Source organism: Ornithorhynchus anatinus, chromosome 2, assembly GCF_004115215.2.
Source record: "Ornithorhynchus anatinus isolate Pmale09 chromosome 2, mOrnAna1.pri.v4, whole genome shotgun sequence".
NCBI lineage: Eukaryota > Metazoa > Chordata > Mammalia > Monotremata > Ornithorhynchidae > Ornithorhynchus > Ornithorhynchus anatinus.
Window position 1 is genome coordinate 138,748,200 of NC_041729.1, and position 24,077 is coordinate 138,772,276.

The window sequence follows — 24,077 nt, forward strand, 5'->3', positions numbered from 1 at the left end:
ACAAATCCAAACCTTACCATCTGCTTCGTGAAGTATTGTTTCCTATGATAAGTCTTGAACCTACCATCTTCTAATTAAATGAGTATCCCATTTTTTTAAGGGAGTGGGATTTGGTAAATAACAATTTTGTGTCCACCGCTCTACATTAGTGGTAGTAATAGTAGTAGCAATAGCAGTTGCAGTAATAGTAGTAGTAATAATAATAATAATTGTCGTAGTAAAATCGTTTATTGAAAATCTACTAATGTATTGCACAAATCCTCGGCAGGTACAAGTCAAGCAAGTGACACATTCCCTGCCTACAAGGAGCTTACAATCTAATGAGGAAAATAGACATGACAGAATTTCCAGAATTATCTAAACAAAGAATTGAATGCAAAATTGAATATACCTATAAACATAAGTGCTAGATATTAAGCAATTTCATTTTAATTATGTCTCAGTCATTATCTTTCTGGAAGGAAGAGTGCAATTTTTTCAGTCTCTCCTCAAAAGGAAATTATTCCATCCCCTTTATCAATATGGTAACTTTTTGTTGGGAAGTATAGGAAAATTGAAGGGGCGAAGACTAGAGGCATAGAGTCATAGATCAGTGCCAGTGTTTGGAAGTGATCAGAAGAGTCACAAGCAACACATCCACAGTGCAACATGAACCATGCCCATAGTATGTGGAAAAATCCAATGAGTCACCTACAATATCCTTCGTAGAGCAGCAACCCAGATGAGATTAGCCCGACCGGATAATAAACGAATACACCTATAGCTCAACATTAGAGTGAGCACACTGGAAGCCTCAATGAGGTCTTGTTCCTCCTACCCTCATATGTAGGAGAATTATGGCTCCCAGACAGACAGTCTCAGGAATTGAGGGGCCTGAAGAAGGAGAGTAGAATTAAAATGTTTATGATAATCAGTCTTACTGTGTGCAAAGCACTGCACTAAACACTTGGGGAGAGTACACTATAATAGACATGGTAGAGGTGATCAAGGATCAAGGAGCTGGTAGTCTACAGGAATGCCCAAAGGTTCATTGGGCATGATGGTAGAGGGTCTTGTTTGGTGTTAAGATATAACAAATAAAGTGTATGTGAATATAGCAAGTACAATAGTGTGTAATATCATGCCCAAGAGGAGAGTGGGTCCTGCATCAATCAATCGATCAATCAATCAATGACATATATTGAGTGCTTACTCTGTGCTGAGCACTCTGCACTAACCATCTGGGAGAGTACAATATGACAGAAATGGTAGACAGATTCCCTGCCCATAGTGAGCTCACAGTCCACAGGACTTTCTTGCATGCAAAAGATTGGGAGCCTAAATATGGAGGTGCTGTATTATATATAAAGAAGAGTTCTGGCAGATAGAGTTGGAAGGCTATTGGCTGAATCACTCAATTGATAGACTGTGGGGGAATAGCATGAGTGAAAGGCTGCGGGCAGGAGAGTGGAGAGTGAGGAGTGTTTAGAAAGTAAGGTTCAGTGGAATGAAGAACACAATGAGAAGCAGTGTGGCCTAGTGGATAGAGCATGGGTCTGGAAGTCAGAAGGAGCTGCGTTCTAATCCCAACTCCTCCACCTGATCGCTGTGTGACTCTGGGCAAGTCACTTCACTTCTCTGTGCTTCCGTTATGTCATCTGTGAAATGGAAATTAAAATTGTGAGCCCTATGTGGGACAGGGACTGTGTCCAATCCAATTTGCTTGTATCCATCTGTTCCAAGGTAAACCAGGGTACCCAACATCTCAAGGTCAAATGCTATCTTGTGACTGCCCAATCCATCAGAGTGGAATTTGGAAGTGTGGACGGGACACCGACCCTCCAACCCAAATGGATAGATTGATAGGCCAGGCCAAGAATACAGAAGGTGTCCCTGGCCTCCGTACCAACCAAATAAGTTATGGGGGCAAGGGGCAAGGATTGGATAAGCAGAGGCCGGAAGCTGAAATGACCTGGGAGCACAGGTAATAAATACCTGCCATCTTTGAAGAAGAGAGAGGCATGATATATCCTTGGCACGAGCCTCTGTGGGATCCCCTGTCCATAAGGAGTTTACATTTGAGAGAGGGAGGCAGAAAAAAATATATTAGAGATATGGATGGAGTGCTTACTATGTGCAGAGCACTGTACTAAGTGCTTGGAATGTACAATTTGGCAACAGTTAGAGACAATCTCTGCCTAAAGGCGGGCTCACAATCTAAAAGGGGGAGACAGCAAAGCAAAACAGAACAAAACAAAACAAGTCAACATCATCAAGATAAATAGAATCAAGGAGATATACACCTCATTAACAAAATAAATAGGGAAAAAAATAATGTATACAAATGAGCACAGTGCTAAGGGGAGAGGAAGGGGGAAAGAGCAGAAGGTGGGGGGGAGGGGAAGGGGGAGAAGAGGGAAAGGGAGGACTCAGTTTGAGAAGGCCTCCTGGAGGAGGCAAGCTCTCAGTAGGGCTTTGAAGAGAAGAGAGTTAGTTTGGCAGATGTGAGGAGGGAGGGCATTCCAGGACAACAGTAGGACATGGGCCAGGGGTCGACGGCAGGATAGGCGTGAAAGTGGACCGTGAACTTACTGTGTGCACAGCACTGTACTAAGCTCTTGGGAAGTACATTTCAGCAACACATCCCTGCCCACACTGGACTTACAGTCTAGAAAGGGGGAGACAGACATCAAAACAAGCAAAAAAGCATCAGTAAAAAATAAATAGAATTATAGCTATGTACTTATATAGTAATAATAATCATGGCATTTGTTAAGCGCTTACTATGTGCCAAGCACTGTTCTAAGCACTAGGGGGGGATATAAGGTAATCAGGTTGTCCCACGTGGGGTTCAAAGTCTTAATCCCCATTTTACAGATGAGGTAACTGAGGCACAGAGAAGTTAAGTGACTTGCCCAAAGTCACAAAGTGGCAGAGCCGGGATTAGAACCCATGACCTCTGACTCCCAAGCCTGTGCACTTTCCACTGAGCCACGCTGCTTCTCTAACACTTATACAGAGTGCTTTGGGGTGGGGGCGGGGCGTAGAGCAGAGGAAGGGAGTCAGGGTGATGGGGAGGGAAGGGGGAACTGAGGAAAAGAGGGGCTTAGTCTAGGAAGGCCTCATGAAGGAAGTGAGCCTCCAGTAGGGCTTTGAAGGGAGGAAGTGTGCAAGTTTGGCAGTTTTGAGGAGGGAGGGCATTCCAAGCCAGAGGAAAGACGTGGGCCAGGGATGGACGGCAGGACAGGCAAGAATGGGGCACAGTGAGAAGGTTAGCACAGAGGAGGAGAGTGTGTGGATATAGAAGGAGAGAAGGGAAGTAAGGTAAGTGGGGGCAAGTTGATGGAGAGCTTTGAAGCTAATAGTGAGGAGCTTTTGCTTGATACGGAGGTTGATGGGCAACCACTGAAGATTTTTGAGGATGAGGGTGACAGGCCGAGAGTGTTTCTGTAGAAAGGTAATCTAGGCAGCAGAGTGTAGTATGAACTGAAGTGCAAAGAGATAAGAGGTTGGGAGATCAGAAAGGAGGCTGATATAGCAATCCAGTCAGGATAGGATGAGTGATGTAACTGCTGTGGGGCTGGGGTAGGGTGAATAAAAGGTGAAAATCCAAGTGTAAGAGTGACAGAGAAAGGAGAAGGAGTGGGAGAAATGAGGGCCAAGTTGGGGAAGGCCTCTTGGAAGAGGTATGATTTTAATAAGGCTGTGAATCGTCTGTCAGATATGAAAGAGGATGGAGTTCCAGGCCAGAAGCAGGGCATGGGTGAGGGGTCTAGAGAAGTGGAGAAACAGGGAACACATCTACCAACTCTGTTATATTGTACTCTCCCAAGTGCTTAGTATAGTGCTCCACACACAGTAAGCGTTCAATAAATATGATTGATTAGTTGACTGATTTTAGTGATGCTGTGAAGTAGAACGGATAGGATTTGGTATTGGTTAAGTGCTTACTATGAGGAAGGCACTGAACTAAACACTGGGGTAGACACAAAATAATCAGTTTGGGCACAGTTCCTGTCCCACCTAGGGCTCACAGTTTTAATCCCCGTTTTATAGATGAGGCAGTTGAGTCACAGAGAAGTTAAGTGACTTGCCCAAGGTCATACAGCAGACAAATGGTAGAGCTGGGGTGGGAACCAAGATCCTCTGACTACCAGCTCAAGCTCTTTCCACTGAGCCAACCTACTGCTCTGGTTTCCCCCACTCCTCCCCCAACCCAACCCTGATTGTTTCCTTCTTTCCTTCCTCAGTTCCTGACCATTGTGGAAAGGGATTATGTTCTCTTGTGGTCACCTTCCTCTCTTGAGCAATTCAAAGTTGCTCTATAAATCTTCCCATCTGTTCTGGATGTGGTGACGCTGGCTCCAGTCTCCTTTGGACTCTGACTCAACCACCCTCCCCTGCCCTCCATTTCTCAGCAGGTCAGTCTGGGACCAGGCAGGTGAAGGGCAAAAGACAGAATGGGGAAAAGCGCAGCTCAGAAGCCTATGGATTCAGGTGAAAGTTAGAGTTGGAGTAGAGCTTGCTGGTCCTGATGGTTCCAGGATATTTCGACTATTGTTGAAGGCTGAACTGAAAGGAGGACTGATTTGAATCCTTTTTCCCAGTGAAATATTAGACAAGACGCTAGATCAAAAACAGTCCCCAAGGAAAGACCATCCTCCCAAGAGCAGTAGCGGAGGACCCAGCAGAAAGAAGACACTGCTGATCTGGCCTCTGTGAGGGAGAAGCTTCACCAGGGATAGAGCACTCTTGTGGGGTATGTATGCCATTGTATATGTGTGTATGTGTGTGTATTTGTGTGTATGTGAGCGCGTGGGTGTGCGTGAACCACTCTCTCCTCCTAGACACCCTGTTCAGCCTTAGTTTTGCTGGCATGACTCTCTCCTGTTTTACTTCCTGCTGCTCTGACTTCTCTTTCTCAGACCCTTTTCTTAGCTCTTCATTCTCTCACTCTTTAGTCAATCACTGGTATTTATTGTGTTCAGTGCAGTATATTAAGCAATGGGAAAAGTACAACACAATTGAGTCAGTAGATATAATCCCTGCCCACCAGGAGTTTACAGTTCACAGGGGAAGAAAGACATTGAAATTGATTACAGAGGCAAAAACTGAACTTTCCTTTGCCCCCCAAAGCAACTCCCTCTTACCATTCCCATCACAGACACCCCCATCCCCATTCTTTCTGTCCTCAAAGCTCACAACCTTGATGTCACTGTTGACTTAGTAGGAGCCATAGTATTTATTAAGTGCTCACTTGTGTTAAGCATTCGAAAGAGCATACAGGTAGGAACTAGCCACAGACTTTGTCCCTGGAGGGGTTTCACAATCTATCACTTTACTCCATCTTTCACTTTTCATATTTAGCCTGTCTCAAACTCCTGCCATTTTCCCTCTGCAGTATTGGGTGGATCAGTCCCTTTCTCTTCCCTGATCCAAATCTTCATCGCCTCCCAGCTGAACTGCTGCATCATCCTTCTTACTCAGTTTCCTTGCCTCCAGCTTCTCCCTTCATGAGTCTAGTCTAGATTCTACTGCCCAGATCATCTTCCTGAAATATTGTTCAGAACAAAACAACACTCTGTTCTTTCAAGGCCTCTGGCTTAGTGGAAAAAGCATGGGCTTGGGAGTCAGAACTCGAGGGTTCTAATCCCAGCTCCACCACTTATCAGCCGTGTGACTTTAGGCAAGTCACTTCACTTCTCTGTGTCTCCATTACCTCATCTGTTAAATGAGGATTAAGAATGTGAGCCCCATGTGGGACAACCTGATTACCTTGTATCTATCCCAGCTCTTAAAACAGTGCTTGCCACATAGTACCATACTACCAAATACCATAGTTATTATTAGTATGGCTATCCACATTATTCTATTCTGATCATTTCATTTGAGACTCCCTCCCACCTGTTTCTTTCTCACTTCTCCCCCTTTTCTTTTGCTCCGTCCCACCAATGATTCCTTCCTCTGCCCAAGCTCAACTGCTAGTTTTACTCTGCTTTGAAGTCGCCTTTCTTCAATCTATTGTTCATGTCATTCCTTCAAATGGAAACCTCTTGCCCCTCAAACTGGCAAACCACAGTTTGCCCTGCCTTCTAAGCCTCTTATCATAGAGCCTCTGTAATAAACGTAGAAAGACTTCTGAGCTTTGGAGGGGAGGCCGCTTCTCTGACTTTAGAAACCATTAGGCCTAACAGATAGTTCAGGATCTGCATGATCAACACATTTCTGGATGCTTCCTCCAGGAGATAACCCTTAAATAATCTCCCATTCCCCCAGATCATTCCAGTCCATCAACCATGCTTAACACTCATGTGTAGATCTGTGTATTCCATTTCTCTATGTTTTTTATGGTATTTGTTAAATGCTTACTATGTGCCTGGCAGTCTACTAAGTTCTGGAGTAGAAACAACATAATTAGGTAGGACACAGTGCATGAGTTGTATGAAAGGAGAGAAGGTTAGACTCCCCTTAAGAAGGATGGAAGAGGTCCTAGTAGCCTTTACAACACATATGGTTAAGGCATTCTCCGCCCCTGTCCTCTCCCCCTCCCTTCAGGCTCGCATCTCCTCCTGCCTCCGGGACGTCTCCACCTGGATGTCGGCCCGCCACCTAAAACTCAACATGAGCAAGACTGAGCTCCTCATCTTCCCTCCCAAGCCCGGTCCGCTCCCAGACTTCTCCATCACCGTGGATGGCACGACCATCCTTCCCGTCCCGCAGGCCCGCAATCTCGGTGTCATCCTTGACTTGTCCCTCTCGTTCACCCCACACATCCTATCCGTTACCAAGACCTGCCGGTTTCACCTCTACAATATCGCCAAGATCCGCCCTTTCCTCTCCACCCAAACGGCTACCTTACTATTACGGGCTCTCGTTATATCCCAGCTAGACTACTGTGTCAGCCTTCTCTCTGACCTCCCTTCCTCCTCTCTCGCCCCGCTCCGGTCTATTCTTCACTCCGCTGCCCGGCTCATCTTCCTGCAGAAACGATCTGGGCATGTCACTCCCCTTCTTAAACAACTCCAGTGGTTGCCTATCGACCTCCGCTCCAAACAAAAACTCCTCACTCTAGGCTTCAAGGCTCTCCATCACCTTGCCCCTTCCTACCTCTCCTCCCTTCTCTCTTTCTACCGCCCACCCCGCACGCTCCGCTCCTCTGCCGCCCACCTCCTCACCGTCCCTCGGTCTCGCCTATCCCGCCGTCGACCCCTGGGTCACGTCCTCCCGCGGTCCTGGAACGCCCTCCCTCCTCACCTCCGCCAAACTGATTCTCTTTCCCTCTTCAAAACCTTACTTAAAAATCACCTCCTCCAAGAGGCCTTCCCAGACTGAGCTCCTCTTCCCCCTCTACTCCCTCTGCCATCCCCCCTTTACCTCTCCGCAGCTAAACCCTCATTTTCCCCTTTTCCCTCTGCTCCTCCACCTCTCCCTTCCCATCCCCACAGCACTGTACTCGTCCGCTCAACTGTATATATTTTCGTTACCCTATTTATTTTGTTAATGAATTGTACATCGCCTTGATTCTATTTAGTTGCCATTGTTTTTACGAGATGTTCTTCCCCTTGACGCTGTTTAGTGCCATTGTTCTTGTCTGTCCGTCTCCCCCGATTAGACTGTAAGCCCGTCAAACGGGAGGGACTGTCTCTATCTGTTGCCGACTTGTTCATCCCAAGCGCTTAGAACAGTGCTCTGCACATAGTAAGCGCTCAATAAATACTATTGAATGAATGCATTGTCACCTTCTTCAAGGCATCTGACCAAGTTTTTTTATCCCTCTAGACTGTGATCTCATTGTCGGAAGGGAATGTGTCTGTTGTTTTATTGTACTCTCCCAAGGGCTTACTATAGTGCTTTGCACACAGTAAACGCCCAATAAATATGATTGAATGAATGAATGTCCTTCATGGGACTCACAGTTTTAATCCAAAGATCACACACAGAAGAAAAGGGGCGAAGCCGGCATTAGAATCCGTGCTCTGTCCACTAGGCTAGCCTGCTTTATTTATTCATTTTTCTGCTGACTTTTAGTTTTACCATTGACATCCGCATTTTACTCCTATTTCTTTTGCCTGGACACAATTTCAGTCTCCCTTTTTACCCCATTAGCTCCTTCAAGTCAAGGACCATGCCTCCTATCTTTATTGTTTGCTCGCAAGCACCTAGTACAATAAGCTGCACATAGTAGGGGATCAGTAAATACTGATGATAATGATCAGCAGAGAGTAAGCATTCAATAAATAACATTGATGATGATGATAATAATGATAATGATGGCATTTGTTAAGCACTTACTATGTGCCAAGCACTGTTCTAAGTGTTGGGGTAGATACAAGGTAATCAGGTTGTTCCATGTGGGGCTCACAGTCTTAATCCCCATTTTACAGATGAAATAACTGAGGCTCAGAGAAGTTAAATGACTTGTCCAAAGTCACACAGCTGACAGGTCGTGGAGCTGGGATTAGAACTCATGACCTCTGAGTCCCAGGTCTGTGCTCTTTCCAGTAGACCATGCTGATGTGGGGAGATAAAGTGATCTAAAGAAAAAAGGTTTTGGGTTGAAGGATCTGAATCTCCTTCAACTGGTAGAGTTCAGGGAAGGGAATTCCATCAGCCAGTCAACTGTATTTATTGAACACTTATTGTGTGCAGAGCACTGTTTTAAGCACTTGGGAATGTGACTGTTTATTGTTACATAGTATTGTCCTAAGCGCTTAGTACAGTATTCTGCATATAGTAAGTATTCAATAAATATGACAATGAATGAATGCAATATAACAATATAACAGACACATTCCCTGCCCACCATGAGCTTACAGTCTAGAGGGAGAGACAGACATTAATATACATAGATTACAGATATGTACATAAATGCTGTGGGGCTGGGAGGGGAGATGAATAAAGGGAGCAAGTCAGGGTGACGCAGAGGCAGTGGGAGAAGAGGAAAGGAGGGCTTAGTCAGGGAAGGCCTTATGGAGATGTGCCTTCAATAAGGCTTTGAAAGTAGGGAGAGTAATTGTCTGTCAGATATGAGGAGGGAGGGCATTCCAGACCAGAGGCAGGATGTAGGAAAGAGGTCAGTGGAAAGATAGACAAAACTGAGGAACTATGAGGTTAGCATTAGAGGAGTGAAGTATACAGCCTGGGTTGGAGTAGGAGAATAGCGAGGTGAGGTAAGAGGGGGCAAGGTGATTGAGTGCTTTAAAGCCATTGGTGAGGGGTTTCTGTTTCCCTCTTCAAAGTCCTACTGAAAGCTCACCTCCTCCAGGAGGCCTTCCCAGGCTGAGCCCTCCCTTTCCCTCTGCCCCTCCTCCCCTCATTGCCCCTACTCCCTCCTTTGCTCAACCCCCTTCTCATCCCCACAGCACTTGTGTATATGTATATATATTATTTATTACTCTATTTTATTAATGATGTGTATATATCTATGATTCTATTTATCTATCTTGATGGTATGATGCCTGTCTACTTGTTTTGTTTTTCTGTCTGTCTCCCCCTTTTAGACTGTGAGCCCATTATTGGGCAGGGATTGTCTCTATCTGTTGCCAAATTGTCCGTTCCAAGTGCTTAGCACAGTGCTCTGCGCACAGTAAGTGCTCAATAAATACTATTGAATGAATGAATGTTTGTCAGGGAGGTGGTTGGGTAACCACTGGAGTTTCTTGACAAGTGGGGGTGGCCTGAACCTTTTTGTAGAAAAATGAGCTGGGAAGCAGAGTGAAGTATGGACTGAAGTGGGGAAACAGGAGGCAGGGAGGTCAGCAAGGAGGCCGATACAGTAATAAAGGATAGGATAAGTGACTGGATAAATGTGGTAGCAGTGGGATTGTGAGTTGACATTGCTTTGCATTTGTTGAGGAATCGGCAACCCTCTGCTAAGAATGGATTCCTTCCTTACTAAGACTCTGGCTGAAACAGTGTGCCCTGCAGGGTTCAGGAGAATTAAAATGAAAAGATGAGGGAATGTCAGCAATTGGGAAATAAATACATTTAACAGGTTGGAGCCTTTTGGTTGGGAGTGCGTTATGTGGCGCTAAATGGGGGAGGAGGTGCTATCTGAGTTTGCTATCTGAGTTTGAGGGAGAAAAGCCTGAATTAATTTTGCATGATTGCAGGCTCAGGGAGGAGCCATCTGGGCAAGGCAGTCATAATCCTTCTGGGAGATGGATTGAGGGAGAGGGCCAAGGAAATCTGTGGAAAGAGTAGGTGGGGTCAGAAGGAGATAGGGGAGGGAGAGATCAAGGTTGAAGTTGAAGCAAAGGGGCACCTGTTTACAGTGATGATGCCCTTAGTCTGGTACTGAGAAAAAGTTCTCCTCCAAAAGGCATTGTTTGGCACATCCAAATTCCCCAAAAAGAGCTAGGCTGACAGAGGCAGTCTGAGATGGGCCCCTGGAACAGAAAGTTCATCTCCAGAAGACCCACCCTGACCGTTTGGTAACACAAATTCCCCCCTCTACACTGGAAGCTCCTTGTGGGCAGGGAATATGTCTACCATCTGCGTTGTACTGTGCTCTCCCGAGCACTAAGGATAGTTCTCTGCACACAACAAACACTTGATAAATGTCACTGATTGATTGATTAATCTGGTCGGACACACAGAACCAGATGCATGTGGATAGAGCACAGGCCTGTGAAGCAGAGGGTCATGGGCTCTAAGGTCATGGGCTCTAATCCAGGCTCTTCCACATGTATGTTGTGTGTCCTTGGGCAAGTCACTTAATTTATCCGGGCCTTATTTACCTCATCGGTAAAATGGGGAGTGAGACTGTGAGTCCTATGTGGGAAAGGGACTGTGTCCAATCTGATTAACTTATATCTATGACAGCGTTTAGAACAGTGCTTGGCAGACACTAAGCAACTGACAAGTACCGTAATTATTATTATTATAGGAAACAGGAGAGGCTTTGGGAGCCGCTGCACCCGACATGGGGGATCCCAACCAGAGCAGCCTCTACCCAGCCTCGTTTACCCTGCTGGGCATTCCAGGCCTGGAGGAGGCCCACACCTGGATCGCCTTCCTCATCTGTCTCATGTACGTTACGGCCCTTGCAGGTAACAGCATCATGCTCCTGGTCATCGGGAGGGAGCCCGGCCTCCACTCCCCCATGTTCTTCTTCATCTGCTTCCTGTCAACCACCGACATCTTCCTGTCTTCGGCGACCATCCCCAAGATGCTTGCTATCATGTGGCTCCAGGCTAGAGAGATCAGTTTTGACTCCTGCATAGCCCAGATGGTTTTCATCCACTTGTTTACAGGGGTAGAGTCCGGGATCCTGGTGGCCATGGCATTTGACCGCTACATGGCCATCTGCCGCCCCCTGAGATACAGAGTGATCTTGACCGACAGGCTTGTGGTCAAGCTGGGACTGACAGCCCTCTTGAGGCCTCTGCTGATCGTCCTTCCTTTCATCTTGCTCATCAAGCGTCTCCACTTCTGCAAAGCCACCATTCTCCCTCACTCCTACTGTGAGCACATGGGCATCGCCAAGCTGGCATGCTCGGATATCAGAGTAAATGTTGTGTATGGGCTAACTGGAGCCCTGCTGGTCTTTTCTGTGGACTTAGTCTTGATTGGGCTATCCTATTCCTTGATCCTCCGGGCAGTTTTGAGACTTCCCACCAAAGAGGCCAGGGTCAAAGCCTTCAGCACCTGTGGCTCCCATGTCAGCGTCATGATGGTGTTCTACACTCCAGCCCTGTTCTCCTTCCTGACCCACCGCTTCGGCCACCACGTCCCCCGCTTTGTCCACATCCTGCTGGCAAATTTCTACGTTGTCCTGCCGCCCATGCTCAACCCCATCATCTATGGTGTGAAGACCAAGCAAATTCGCGAGAGCATCCTGAGAACTTTCCAGAAGAAGAGAAGCAACTAACTTTAGTTCCACTAGGTTCACTGACTGGCTGCCATCTGGGGAAGGAGAATGTAGGAGAGTATGTGGGTGAGGGAAGGGAGATGGGTGTGTGTGCAGGAATGTAGGAAGAACTTCAGAGGAAGTGAGGAAAAACCTGTCACTGAAGGACTTACATGACACAGCTGAGACCTGTCTAGAGGTTACAGCAATCTGTGGAAACTCATCTCCTTGGTAAAAATTACAACCTCCCTCCCCGTCTCCACGGTACCCCTCCAATTGCAGCTGCTCCTTCTCTTCCCTCCTCCATTCCCTCCTTATGTGTTTCCCCCTCTGAACTGTGACTTTGTGGTAACTTTCCAGCACTTACCAAGATGGTTATGTTCCACATCCCCAGTGGATACCTGGTGATGTTTCTAGCAGTGTGGACATATGCGTTTTGTTTTGGAAAGTCAGTCCAATCATGAGCACAGGTTCACAGGGATACACCTCTAGCAGCCTCCACTCTAAGGGTGGCCACAGACCCATAAGCACTAAGTAGAGGCTCCCTAATTACTGGAGGAGAGGGCATTAATAAAAAAAAAAAAGTTTTCCTTCCATCTGTCTTATGTTTGGTTCTTCCAACTGCCGATGAATGGTTGGGAGGGGCGTGCACATTTTGGAAAGAGAGAATGATGAGGCCTATGGTAATGGTGGTGGAGAGAGAGGAAAGAACCTTCTATGGGGTTCCAGACATTGGCTCTTGCTCAGAGAATGGAGATAACTCTGGGAGACAATTTCTCGGGAATCCTTAGGCCTTTTCAGTCTGGTTACAATTAAATAGAGGCTCATCACTCAATAGGCAGAGAGGAATCACCTGCTTTGAGTCCACAGAGATCATTCACGAGGCAGAAATGAAATATCCCGGATGGTATTTCTGGGTCCTGAGAGTCTTCCTCAAGACCAGAAGAAAGGATGTTTAACCTGAAGGCAAGAACTCTAGCTCAGGGTTAGTTTTAGATGATCCACCACCCCCACATTCTTCATGATACCACCACATTATACTACACCAGCATAGTAATGCAGTGATGTCACATACAGCACTTTGTAGAAATCTTTCTCCCGGGCCACCTCACCAGTCAAGCTGTCTTGGAGAGAAACTATGTGGTAGCCATCTTTGAAAAGCCCACTATCATGGCATCTCTGAGAGAAGTCACAAAAGTCTCACATCTTTAAGAAGGGCATCGGCCTTGCCGATTTTGAAGAAACCACGCAGTAGTGAGGAAGTAGAGTGACCAGAACCTTGCATTTTCCCCCTTCTCTCTCTGACCTTCCCCTCTGAGCTGTTTCACCTCTAGACCTACTTGAATGCCTCAAAACAAGAAAACTAAATACTGCTGAATGGGTTACTCAAGATGGGCACATCACATATCCTCTTCCCTGTGTCTATTTTGCCTGTTTGATCAGGGAGATTAGCATATCAACTCATGACAGGATGAAGCTGCTCCTCTGATAGTGAAGACAGGACCCCTGGCCCACTTATCAGTAGTATTTGATCACCAGGAGAACAAAGCATGGCAGAAAATTGGCCAAATTAGAAATTATTGCTGCCCATCTTAAAATATGTATCACATATTGAACTCTCTGATCACTTGTGGATGCTGAGCCAAATGTATGTATGGAAGCCCTGTATTGCATAAAGTTGAGCTGGCCTTGTCTAGAAGAGGAAACTGTTTCTGTCAACCACCCACCATTCCCTACAAGAGCTAGGGGAAGTACTAGTAAAATAATAATAATAATTGTGGCATTTAAGAGCTTCCTATATGCCAAGCATTGTACTAAATTCTGGGGTGGATACAAGCCAATCCGGTAGGACACAGTCCCTGTCCCCTGTGGGGTTCACAGTCTCAATCCCAATTTTACAGGTGAGGTCACTGAGGCACAGAGAAGTAAAGTGACTTGTCCAAGGTCACACAGAAAACATGTGGCAGAGCCAGAATTTAGAATCCATGTCTTTCTGACTCCCAGGCTCATGCTCTATCCACTACATCATACTGCTTCTCTAAAAAAACTTGCCTCTGACATACCCTCTTGAACACAACCAAACTCCATGAGATGTTCTTTGAGACCAGCCATATTTGAGAAGGGCCCGTAGGCTGCCATCTTGGAGAGAAGCCACTCAGCAGTCACGCTTGAGAAGGGCACTGGTGTTGCCATTTTTGGAAGGTCTTATTCTGCCCCCACCCTTTCCCCATAGTACAACTTCCTGAGGTAATAGCTTACCCTGCTTGCTATCTGAAGGCTGCCCTCTTCTGCTCACTGGCCACTATTCATTCATTCAATAGTATTTATTGAGCGCTTACTATGTGCAGAGCACTGTTCTAAGCGCTTGGGATGAACAAGTCGGCAACAGATAGAGACAGTCCCTGCCGTTTGACGGGCTTACAGTCTAATCGCGGGAGATGGACAGACAAGAACAATGACACTAAACAGCGTCAAGGGGAAGAATATCTCATAAAAACAATGGCAACTAAATAGAATCAAGGCGATGTACAATTCATTAACAAAATAAATAGGGTAACGAAAATATATACAGTTGAGCGGACGGGTACAGTGCTGTGGGGATGGGAAGGGAGAGGTGGAGGAGCAGAGGGAAAAGGGGAAAATGAGGGTTTAGCTGCGGAGAGGTAAAGGGGGGATGGCAGAGGGAGTAGAGGGGGAAGAGGAGCTCAGTCTGGAAACGCCTCTTGGAGGAGGTGATTTTTAAGTAAGGTTTTGAAGAGGGAAAGAGAATCAGTTTGGCGGAGGTGAGGAGGGAGGGCGTTCCAGGACCGCGGGAGGACGTGACCCAGGGGTCGACGGCGGGATAGGCGAGACCGAGGGACGGTGAGGAGGTGGGTGGCAGAGGAGCGGAGCGTGCGGGGTGGGCGGTAGAAAGAGAGAAGGGAGGAGAGGTAGGAAGGGGCAAGGTGATGGAGAGCCTTGAAGCCTAGAGTGAGGAGTTTTTGTTTGGAGCGGAGGTCGATAGGCAACCAGTGGAGTTGTTTAAGAAGGGGAGTGACATGCCCAGATCGTTTCTGCAGGAAGATGAGCCGGGCAGCGGAGTGAAGAATAGACCGGAGCGGGGCGAGAAAGGAGGAAGGGAGGTCAGAGAGAAGGCTGACACAGTAGTCTAGCCGGGATATAACGAGAGCCCGTAATAGTAAGGTAGCCGTTTGGGTGGAGAGGAAAGGGCGGATCTTGGCGATATTGTAGAGGTGAAACCGGCAGGTCTTGGTAACGGACAGGATGTGTGGGGTGAACGAGAGGGACGAGTCAAGGATGACACCGAGATTGCGGGCCTGCGGGACGGGAAGGATGGTCGTGCCATCCACGGTGATAGAGAAGTCTGGGAGAGGACCGGGTTTGGGAGGGAAGATGAGGAGCTCAGTCTTGCTCGTGTTGAGTTTTAGGTGGCGGGCCGACATCCAGGTGGAGACGTCCCGGAGGCGGGAGGAGATGCGAGCCTGAAGGGAGGGGGAGAGGACAGGGGCGGAGATGTAGATCTGCGTGTCATCTGCGTAGAGATGGTAGTCAAAGCCGTGAGAGCGGATGAGTTCACCGAGGGAGTGAGTGTAAATGGAGAACAGAAGAGGGCCAAGAACTGACCCTTGAGGAACTCCAACAGTTAAAGGACGGGAGGGGGAGGAGGCTCCAGCGTAGGAGACCGAGAATGATCGGCCAGAGAGGTAAGAGGAGAACCAGGAGAGGACAGAGTCCGTGAAGCCAAGGTGAGATAAGGTATGGAGGAGGAGGGGATGGTCGACAGTGTCAAAGGCAGCAGAGAGGTCAAGGAGGATCAGAATGGAGTAGGAGCCATTGGATTTGGCAAGAAGGAGGTCATGGGTGACCTCAGAGAGAGCAGTCTCGGTAGAGTGGAGGGGACGGAAGCCAGATTGGAGGGGGTCTAGGAGAGAATGGGAGTTAAGGAATTCTAGGCATCGATTGTAGACGACTCGTTCTAGGATTTTGGAAAGGAAGGGTAGTAGGGAGATAGGACGATAACTGGAGGGGGAAGTGGGGTCAAGAGCGGGTTTTTTTAGGATGGGGGAGACGTGGGCATGTTTGAAGGCAGAGGGGAAGGAGCCCTTGGAGATCGAGTGGTTAAAAATAGAAGTTAAGGAAGGGAGGAGGGCAGGGGCGATGGTTTTAAGAAGGTGAGAGGGAATGGGGTCCGAGGCGCAGGTGGAGGGGGTGGCACTTGCGAGGAGGGAGGAGATCTCCTCTGAGGATACTGCAGGGAAGGATGGGAAAGTAGGGGAGGGGGTTGTTGGGGGAGGGGAGAGGCGGAGGGGTGACTTTGGGGAGCTCAGACCTGATCGTGTTGATTTTCGTGAGGAAATAGGTGGCCAGATCATTGGGGGTGAGAGATGGGGGAGGGGGAGGAACAGGGGGCCTAAGGAGAGAGTTAAAGGTCCGGAACAATCGGCGGGGGTGACGGGCATGGGTGTCGATGAGGGAGGAGAAGAAGCTTTGCCTGGCGGAGGAGAGGGCAGAGTTAAGGCAGGAAAGGATAAATTTGAAGTGTGTGAGGTCGGCTTGGTGCTTGGACTTTCGCCAGCAGCGCTCGGCAGCTCGAGCATAGGAGCGTAGGAGGCGGACGGAGGAGGTGATCCAGGGCTGTGGGTTAGTGGAGCGAGAGCGGCGGAGGGAAAGGGGGGCGAGAGAGTCGAGATGAGTAGAGAGGGTGGAGTTGAGAGCGGAGACCCGCTCGTCGAGAGTGGGAAGAGAGGACAGGGCGGCAAGGTGAGGCGAGATGCTATTGGAAAGACGGATGGGATCGAGAGAGCGGAGGTCTCTGTGGGGCAGTAGCAAAGATTTGCATGGGGAGGGAGTGTGAGAGATGAGGCAGGTGAGAAGGTCACTAGAACTCTGACCTCCACCATCTTAGCTGAAGGGAGTAGGAGAGTGATTGGGCCTGAAGCATTTGAGACTGTGACTGAGAGGGTTATGGGGGTGAAGTCTGTGGGGATTTGGGTTGCAAACCAGGGCGAGGATTGGGTCTGTGAATGTGGGACTCATGGGGTGGAGCTGGTTATCAGTGGAAGAAGAACAGAGATGTTTTGGCTACAGTCTTGAGGTTGGCACTCTAACTCCCCTGGATTCTTGGAAGATGGGGGAAGCAGCATGGCTCAGTGGAAAGAGCCGGGGCTTCGGAGTCAGGGGTCATGGGTTCGACTCCTGGCTCTGCCACTTGTCAGCTGTGTGACTGTGGGCAAGTCACTTAACTTCTCTGTGCCTCAGTTACCTCATCTGTAAAATGGGGATTAACTGTGAGCCTCGCGTGGGGCAACCTGATTACCCTGTATCTACTCCAACACTTAGAACAGTGCTCTGCACATAGTAAGTGCTTAACAAATACCAACATTATTACTGAGGTAGGGGAGAGATGGAACAGAGTTGGGTAACCAATAGTCGCATGAAATAAATGTTGAGAGAAGGAGTTGCTCCTCTGAAGCCTAGTTACAGGTGGGTCCAGGTAGACTTTCAAGCTCCTTGGTGAGCAGCTGAAAGGGGAAACTGGGACACCAACTGATGAGGAGTGCAGAGATATCAGAGAAAGCAGAGAGATAATCCTGAACTGATAGTGAGAATAATGATGATAACTGTAGCATTTAAGTGCTTTCTCGGTGCCCAGCTCTGTGCCAAATACTGGGATGCCACACCTGTAATATGTGCTGAATAATTGGCTAGGGGATGGGGAGCAGCTACGGAAAACAAAATCAAATTAAAAGCCCAAGATTGATTTTGAGGGGGTGAGAAGGTGGTATCAGAGGGAAGTTTTTGAACAACAGCACTCATTCATTCATTCATTCAATCAATCAGTCATATTTATTAAGCACTTACTGTGTGCAGAGCACTGAACTAACCACTTGGGAAGGTAAAACACAACAATAAACAGTGACATTCCCTGCCCACAAAGAACTCACAGTCTAGAGCTGGGAAGACAGATATCAATACGAATAAATAAAACTACAGATATATACATAAGTGTTGTGGGGCTAGACAGAGGGGGAAGAACAAAGGGAGAAAGTCAGAGTGAGGCAGAAGGGAGTGGGAGATGAGGAAAAGTGGGGCTTAGTCTGGGAAGACCTTTTGGAGGCGATGTGAAGGCTTTGAAGGAGGGGAGAGTAAATGTCGATTTTGAGGAGGGAGGGCATTCCAGGCCAGAGGCAGGCAGTGGGCCAGGGGTCAACAGCGAGACCAACGACTGTGAGAAGGTTAGCACTAGAGGAGTGAAGTAAGCAGGCTGAGTTGTAGAAGGAGAGAAGCAAGGCAAGGTAGAAGGGGGCAAGGTGATGGAGGCCTGGCCCTTCAATGGGCAGGGACTGTCTCTATCTTTTGCCAAATTGTACATTCCAAGCGCTTAGTACAGTGCTCTGCACATAGCACTCAATGAATACTATTGAATGAATGAATTAATTAATTAATTAATGGAGTGCTCCTGAACTACTGTGAATCCCCCACCCCTTAATCAATTCTAGAAAATAAAAAAAATAGACAACTGCTTCTCTTTTTTTATGGTATTTGTTAAGTGCTTACTATGTGCCATGCACTGTTCTAAGCACTAGGGAAGATACAAGGTAATCAGTTTGAAAACAGTGCATGTCCCACATGGGGCTCACAGTCGTAATCACCATTTTACAGGTGAGATAACAGGCATAGAGAAGTGAAGTGACTTGCCCAAGGTCACACAAAAGACATCCTACTTCTTTGCTGATGGACTGTTAGGTCACATGTTAGGTCACATGTCAGTTGTTTAATGGTACCATTCCCACAAATTTGTCCAACTAGCATCTTACCACATTGGGAAGAACTGAAACAGCCAGAGGGAGGAGAATGTCTTCTGGGGCTGGGTCATCAGCGGTGAAGTCTTCTGTCCAAAGAGACTCCTAGGGCATCACACATGGTGGACAGATCTAGCAGGAATCTTAAAGCTAGTTGGCTAAAGTGGGCAGCAAAGATCGCTGGGTCTTTGAGGGGGTTACTCTGGCTGCTTAGAAACAACACTGGGGCCAGTGGAGACGTATGGTGGGATGAATCACCTAAAACTGCAGGCTACATTCCCGGGGGGGATGTCCTGATGAGGGCTTGTAACCCTGGAAACCCTGGACAGAGTTTCTGCAGAGATATTGTGAAGTCTTCTAATACGACAATGCCCAATTTTAAAATTCCAGCTCCCAAAGAAAGTCATAGTTCAGACATCTTGTATCGAACCCAACGTCTAGACTATGCGCCTCTCTTTCCAAAGGCCCCTCTCTTTCCTCAGGCCTGGAACTCCTTCCCCCTTCTTATCCAACAGTCCACCATTCTCTCCAGCCTCAAAGCCCTCCTAAACATCATGTTTGGCACATAGTAAGTGCTCAGCAAATATCATTATTATTGGTATTAGTATTATTCCTAGCAGATTGTTAGTGCTCCATAAATTCCACTGATTGATTGGAATGAAGAAAACTCGTTCAGTCCCATACTTGCAGTCTGAGTCAATCTATCAATCAATTATATTTATTGAGTGCTTACTGTGTGCCAAGCACTGTACTAGGTGCCTGGAAGAGAATAATAGAGTAGAGCTGATGTTGTGTCATTATTCCTGATGGATCATCTGGACAGTCACCATGTCAGAGGCATCTTGAAGGGGGTCCCCTGCATGGTACTGGGCAGGAAGCCCGGGAGAGACTTCATTCGTTCATTCAATTATATTTACTGAGCACTGAGAGACCTGGCTCCAGAACACATGGAGTGGGGGAAGAAGGATAAAGGGAGGATTTAAAACCAGGGCTCAGATATCTGATGAGAAGGGGAAGGAGATGCCAGGCCCACAGCAAACCTCTGTGTGGTGCATGTGCCTGCCTCATTTCCACCAGCACCCCAGACCCAGGGACACCCTGCTGTGTTAGACTGAGCTCTCCATGCATGGTTCAGTGATATCTAGGGGTGAGACATTGTACAGGAAGGTGTGGGGGGGTGGCGGGGACCAGTGTCAGCTCCATGATGGAAGCAGCCTGGGGCTCATCAATCTGCCACAGAGCCTGATTCCCAGGAAGGCAAGGGAAACCGTACACTTTGCTCATCTAACACAAAGCACGATCTCCTCCTTCTTGCCATTGATCTCTTACCCCTCTCTTTCCTCAGAACTGGCACTCCCTCCCCCTTCTTATCCAACAGTCCACCATTCTGCCCAATTTCAAAGCCCTCCTAAAATCACAACTTCTCCAAGAAGCTTTTCCTGACTAAACCTTCATTTTCCCAATGAGCCTTCCCCTCTGTGTCACCTAAGCAATTGGCTGTGGTTCCCTTCAGAACTCTGATACATACCCCAGCCTCACAGCACTGATATGTGTAGCCTCATACTCTACTCTTTCTCCTGTCTGTATTTTATCTCAATGTCTACCCCTGTAGACTGTAAGCTCTTTGTGGGCTGGGATCTTGCCTATCAACTCTACTGTAGTTTCTTCAGGGTTTAGTACAGTGTTTTACACACAGTAAGTGCTCAATAAATACCATGATTGATTGACTGAGACAACAATGCTACAAATGGTAATAGCAGGAGAATGGAAAGATGAATAAAGGAGGAATGAAGTAATATATACTAAAAGGCCGAGGGCTGTTGTATTAGCATAAGTGACTTCTGTCTTGACATGACCTGGGGGCTGGAATTAATTAGGGAAAACTTTCTGGAGAAATTGGAATTTCAGGCTTCAAAGATGGGGAATGCTTTGGTCTGGAAGATTTGAAGGAGGATGGGACTCCAGTCACGGGAGAGGGTGTGAGAAAGGGGTCAATGTCAGGAGAGTCAAAAGCAAGAGATACCAGAAAAAGTTGATCTTGGGGGGAATTGAGAGTGAAGCCTGGGGAGTACTGGGTAGGCAACTTGAAAGAACATGGGACTTGTACTTAGGACACTTGAGTTCTAATCTAGCTCTGCCACTGGCCTGCTCTGTGAACTCAGACAAATCATTTACCCTCCCTGGGCCTCAATATTTTCATCTGGAAAATAGGATATAGCAATAGTAATAATAATGCCATTTGTTAAGTGCTTAACTATGTGCCAAACACTGTTATAAGTGCTGGGGTAAATACAAGGTAATCAGGTTGTCCCATGTGGGGCTCCAGTCTTAATCCCCATATTACAGATTTGATAACTGAGGCCCAGAGAAGTTAAGTGGCTTGCCCAGAGTCACACAGCTAAGTGGCGGAGTCAGAATTAGAACACATGACCTCTGACTCCCAAGCCCACGCTCTTTCCACTAAGCCATGCTGCTTCTCCTGATACCTGCTCAGTCTTCCTCCCTCTTAGACTGTGACCCCAGGGTATCCAGTCTGCTGATCTGATTATCTTGAAGCAGAGTGGTCTAGTGGAAAAAGCCTGGACCTGAGAGTCAGAGGACCTAGTTTCTAATTTCAGCTCTGCCAACTTACCTGCTAAGTGATCTTGGGTAAGTCACTTAACTTCACTTCGCCTCAGTTCCCTCATCTGCAAAATGGGGATTCAATACCTGCTTTCCCTCCTACATGGACTGTGAGCCTCTTGTGGGGCCTGATTACACTGCGTCTTCCCTAGCGCTTAGTACACTGTTTGGCACATAATAAGCACTTAACAAATATTACAATTATGATTATTATTATCTTGAATCAATTCCAGTCCAAGCAGTTTTTGACACTTAGTAAGTACTTAATCTAAGAACAGCCACACGGTAAAACCTGAGGCACCAAGCGGGAGAGCTTCTCATCCAGGACCACAGAGTGTGTCAGGCTCAGGCACAGGATGAGAACTTGATTCCCCCGAATTTCCCCCTCCCCATCTGTACAGATGCTTTGCCTCTTGGCTAGCAAGGGGTGAGTTCCCTACCCTCTAAGCCCCTAGCCTTCCTCAAGACCCTGTGGATCCCCTCCTGGATGTCTTTAGTCCGCACCCCATAGACGATAGGGTTCAGGGCAGCAGGGATGACGTAGTGCAGGACATTGAGGAGGACGGGGATGTCGGCATGGACTCTCTTCTTGACCACATTGGTGAGGACCAGGACCAGCAAGACGGTGCTGAAGAAGAGGATGAGGATGAGATGGGACCCGCAGGTGCTCAGGGCCTTGGCCGCTGCCCCCTCAGCCTTCAGACGCAGCACGGCACGAAGGATGAAGGCATAGGAGAGGGCAATGAGGATCAGGTCTGAGCCCAGCAGGGTCCAGCCCACCACAAACTGGTAGAGTTGGTTGAGGGTAATATTTTCACAAGAGAGCTGTGACACAGACAGGTTGCCACACAAACAGTTCCTAATGGTGGTGTTCCCACAGTAGTGTAGCCGGGCAGAGAGGATGGGAATAGGCAGCAGGAGCAGGAAGTTGCGAGCCACGATGAAGATGGCCGCCTTAGCCACAAAGTGGTCAGTGACGATGGACGGGTACCGCAGCGGGTGGCAGATGGCCACATAACGGTCATAGGCCATGACCAAGAAGGTACAGGACTCCATGGCCAGAAAGCTGTTTACGATGAGCATCTGCAAGAAGCAGCCTGCAAAGCTGATAGACCACCAACCCAACCAGAAGATGGCCAAGACCTTGGGGATGACAGTCAGACAGAGAACAAGGTCCAAGAGGGAGAGGAGGCTGAGAAGGTAGTACACGGGCTGGTGCAGAGACTCCTCCAGCCGGACAGTCAGCAGGAGCAAAGTGTTGGCCCCCAGGGCCACGATGAAGAGCAGGGCCAGAACCAAGGAGAGCCCGAGCTGATGGCTCTGGGCCCCAGGGAGGCACATGAGGTGGAATTCGGAGGGCTGAGTGAAGGAGTTGTTGCTGAGAGATGACATGGTGGAATAGCTGAGCTGAGCAGGCTTCGTTCTGAGAACCTGGGCGAGCAGAGACAGATGTAAGTTCCTCATCTGCCATAGCCACAAATAACCCAGTGGTTCAGTGACTCGCCCACTTCTGCTCCTAGCTTTCCTGTGCCCAAGCTGAATCTTCCACAGAAACTCCCTCCTTGGTCCCTGAACATTGCATTTCTAACTCATACTATATTTACTCCTTTTGCTATGCACACAATGTCCACCAGTACAGTGCTTGGCACACAGTGTCAACCATTCAGCAGTATAAGAAGCAGCATAGTGTAGTGAATAGAGCATGGGCCTGGAAGCCTGAAAGTTATGGTTTCTAAACTTGCTCTGCCACTTTTCTGCTGTGTGACCTTGGACAAGTAATTTCATTTCTCTTGGCCTCAGTGACCTCATCTGTAAAATGGGGATTGAGACTATAAGCCCCATGTGAAACAAGGAATGTGTCTAACCCTAGCACTTAGTACAGTGCCTGGCACATAGTAAGCACTGAACAAATATCAAAATGATTATTACTATCATTTATTATTAGTATTATGGCATTTATAGAGTACTTACTGTATGGAGAACACTGTACTATGCACGTGGAAGAGTACAGTATAACAAAGTTGCTAGACATATTGGTAGACACAGCAGGTGTAGACATTCAGGTCAGTACCCTGAACACAATAGGTTTTCAGTGCAGTGTTCTGTACCCTCTCAATTTTGTGCCTGGAGAGTTTCAAGTACCCTACCAGTTTTGGCTTTGGGAGGGAGAGGCATACTCATTCAATTCCTAGGCTTTTAACGAGTAGACGGCAATTTGCTACAAGTCAAAACTCACCTATGTTAGGCAGCAGTGGCATGGGAGAGTCGAGGACGGAGATTCAGGTTTATTATGTGGAAGAAGACAATGCTAAATCACTTCTGTATTTCTATCCAGCAAACGGTATGTATACACTACCAGAACGATTGTAGAGGGAAGAGGAGCATTCTGGGAGAGATGAGTCCATGGAGTCGCTCTGGCTAGGAGACGACTTGACGGCATAAGATAAGACAGTGTTCTGCACTCAGCAGATTCATGCACCCTGGATGGTGCTCTGCACACAATAGACACTCAGTATAGAACAGTAGGTGCTCAGTAGGTGAGTCTAATGAGGAAAAGGAAGACTAAGAAATGAGAAATGACCTCAAATTCCCTCCCTGAAAAGCCGTGGGCCCAGAGAGGTGCTGCCTGAATCTCCTACTTTATAAGTTTCATCTTGGCCCTTAGCATACCTCCAAACTTTTATCTACAGTCTTCTAAAAGAATGATTGACTCTCACTATTTTACTAATAAGATGACTGCACATTTGGGATCATTTCACTTCTCTGTGCCTCATTTACCTCATCTGTAAAATGGGAATTGAGTAGAGAAGTAGTGTAACTCA

At 47.5% G+C, this 24,077-nt stretch overlaps 2 protein-coding genes and 1 pseudogene across 2 annotated transcripts; 2 read left to right on the top strand and 1 right to left on the bottom strand.

The window, feature by feature from the left end:
* Positions 1-6,413: 6,413 nt before the first annotated feature.
* On the top strand, positions 6,414-6,520 carry LOC114809492 (annotated as a pseudogene).
* Positions 6,521-10,903: 4,383 nt separating this feature from the next.
* LOC100085164 (olfactory receptor 52J3-like) lies at positions 10,904-11,851 on the top strand. The gene has a single exon (XM_001515499.2). The coding sequence runs from the start codon at positions 10,904-10,906 to the stop codon at positions 11,849-11,851; it is 948 nt and encodes a 315-aa protein (XP_001515549.2).
* Positions 11,852-21,672: 9,821 nt separating this feature from the next.
* On the bottom strand, positions 21,673-22,647 carry LOC100088210 (olfactory receptor 56A4-like). Its single transcript, XM_029046852.1, has one exon. It carries the CDS (start codon positions 22,645-22,647, stop codon positions 21,673-21,675), a length of 975 nt encoding a protein of 324 aa, XP_028902685.1.
* Positions 22,648-24,077: the final 1,430 nt, after the last annotated feature.

Coding starts and splice junctions, on each gene's coding strand:
- LOC100085164 (XM_001515499.2), top strand. CDS start 10,904: ATGGGGGATCCCAACCAGAGCAGCCTCTACCCAGCCTCGTTTACCCTG.
- LOC100088210 (XM_029046852.1), bottom strand. CDS start 22,647: ATGTCATCTCTCAGCAACAACTCCTTCACTCAGCCCTCCGAATTCCAC.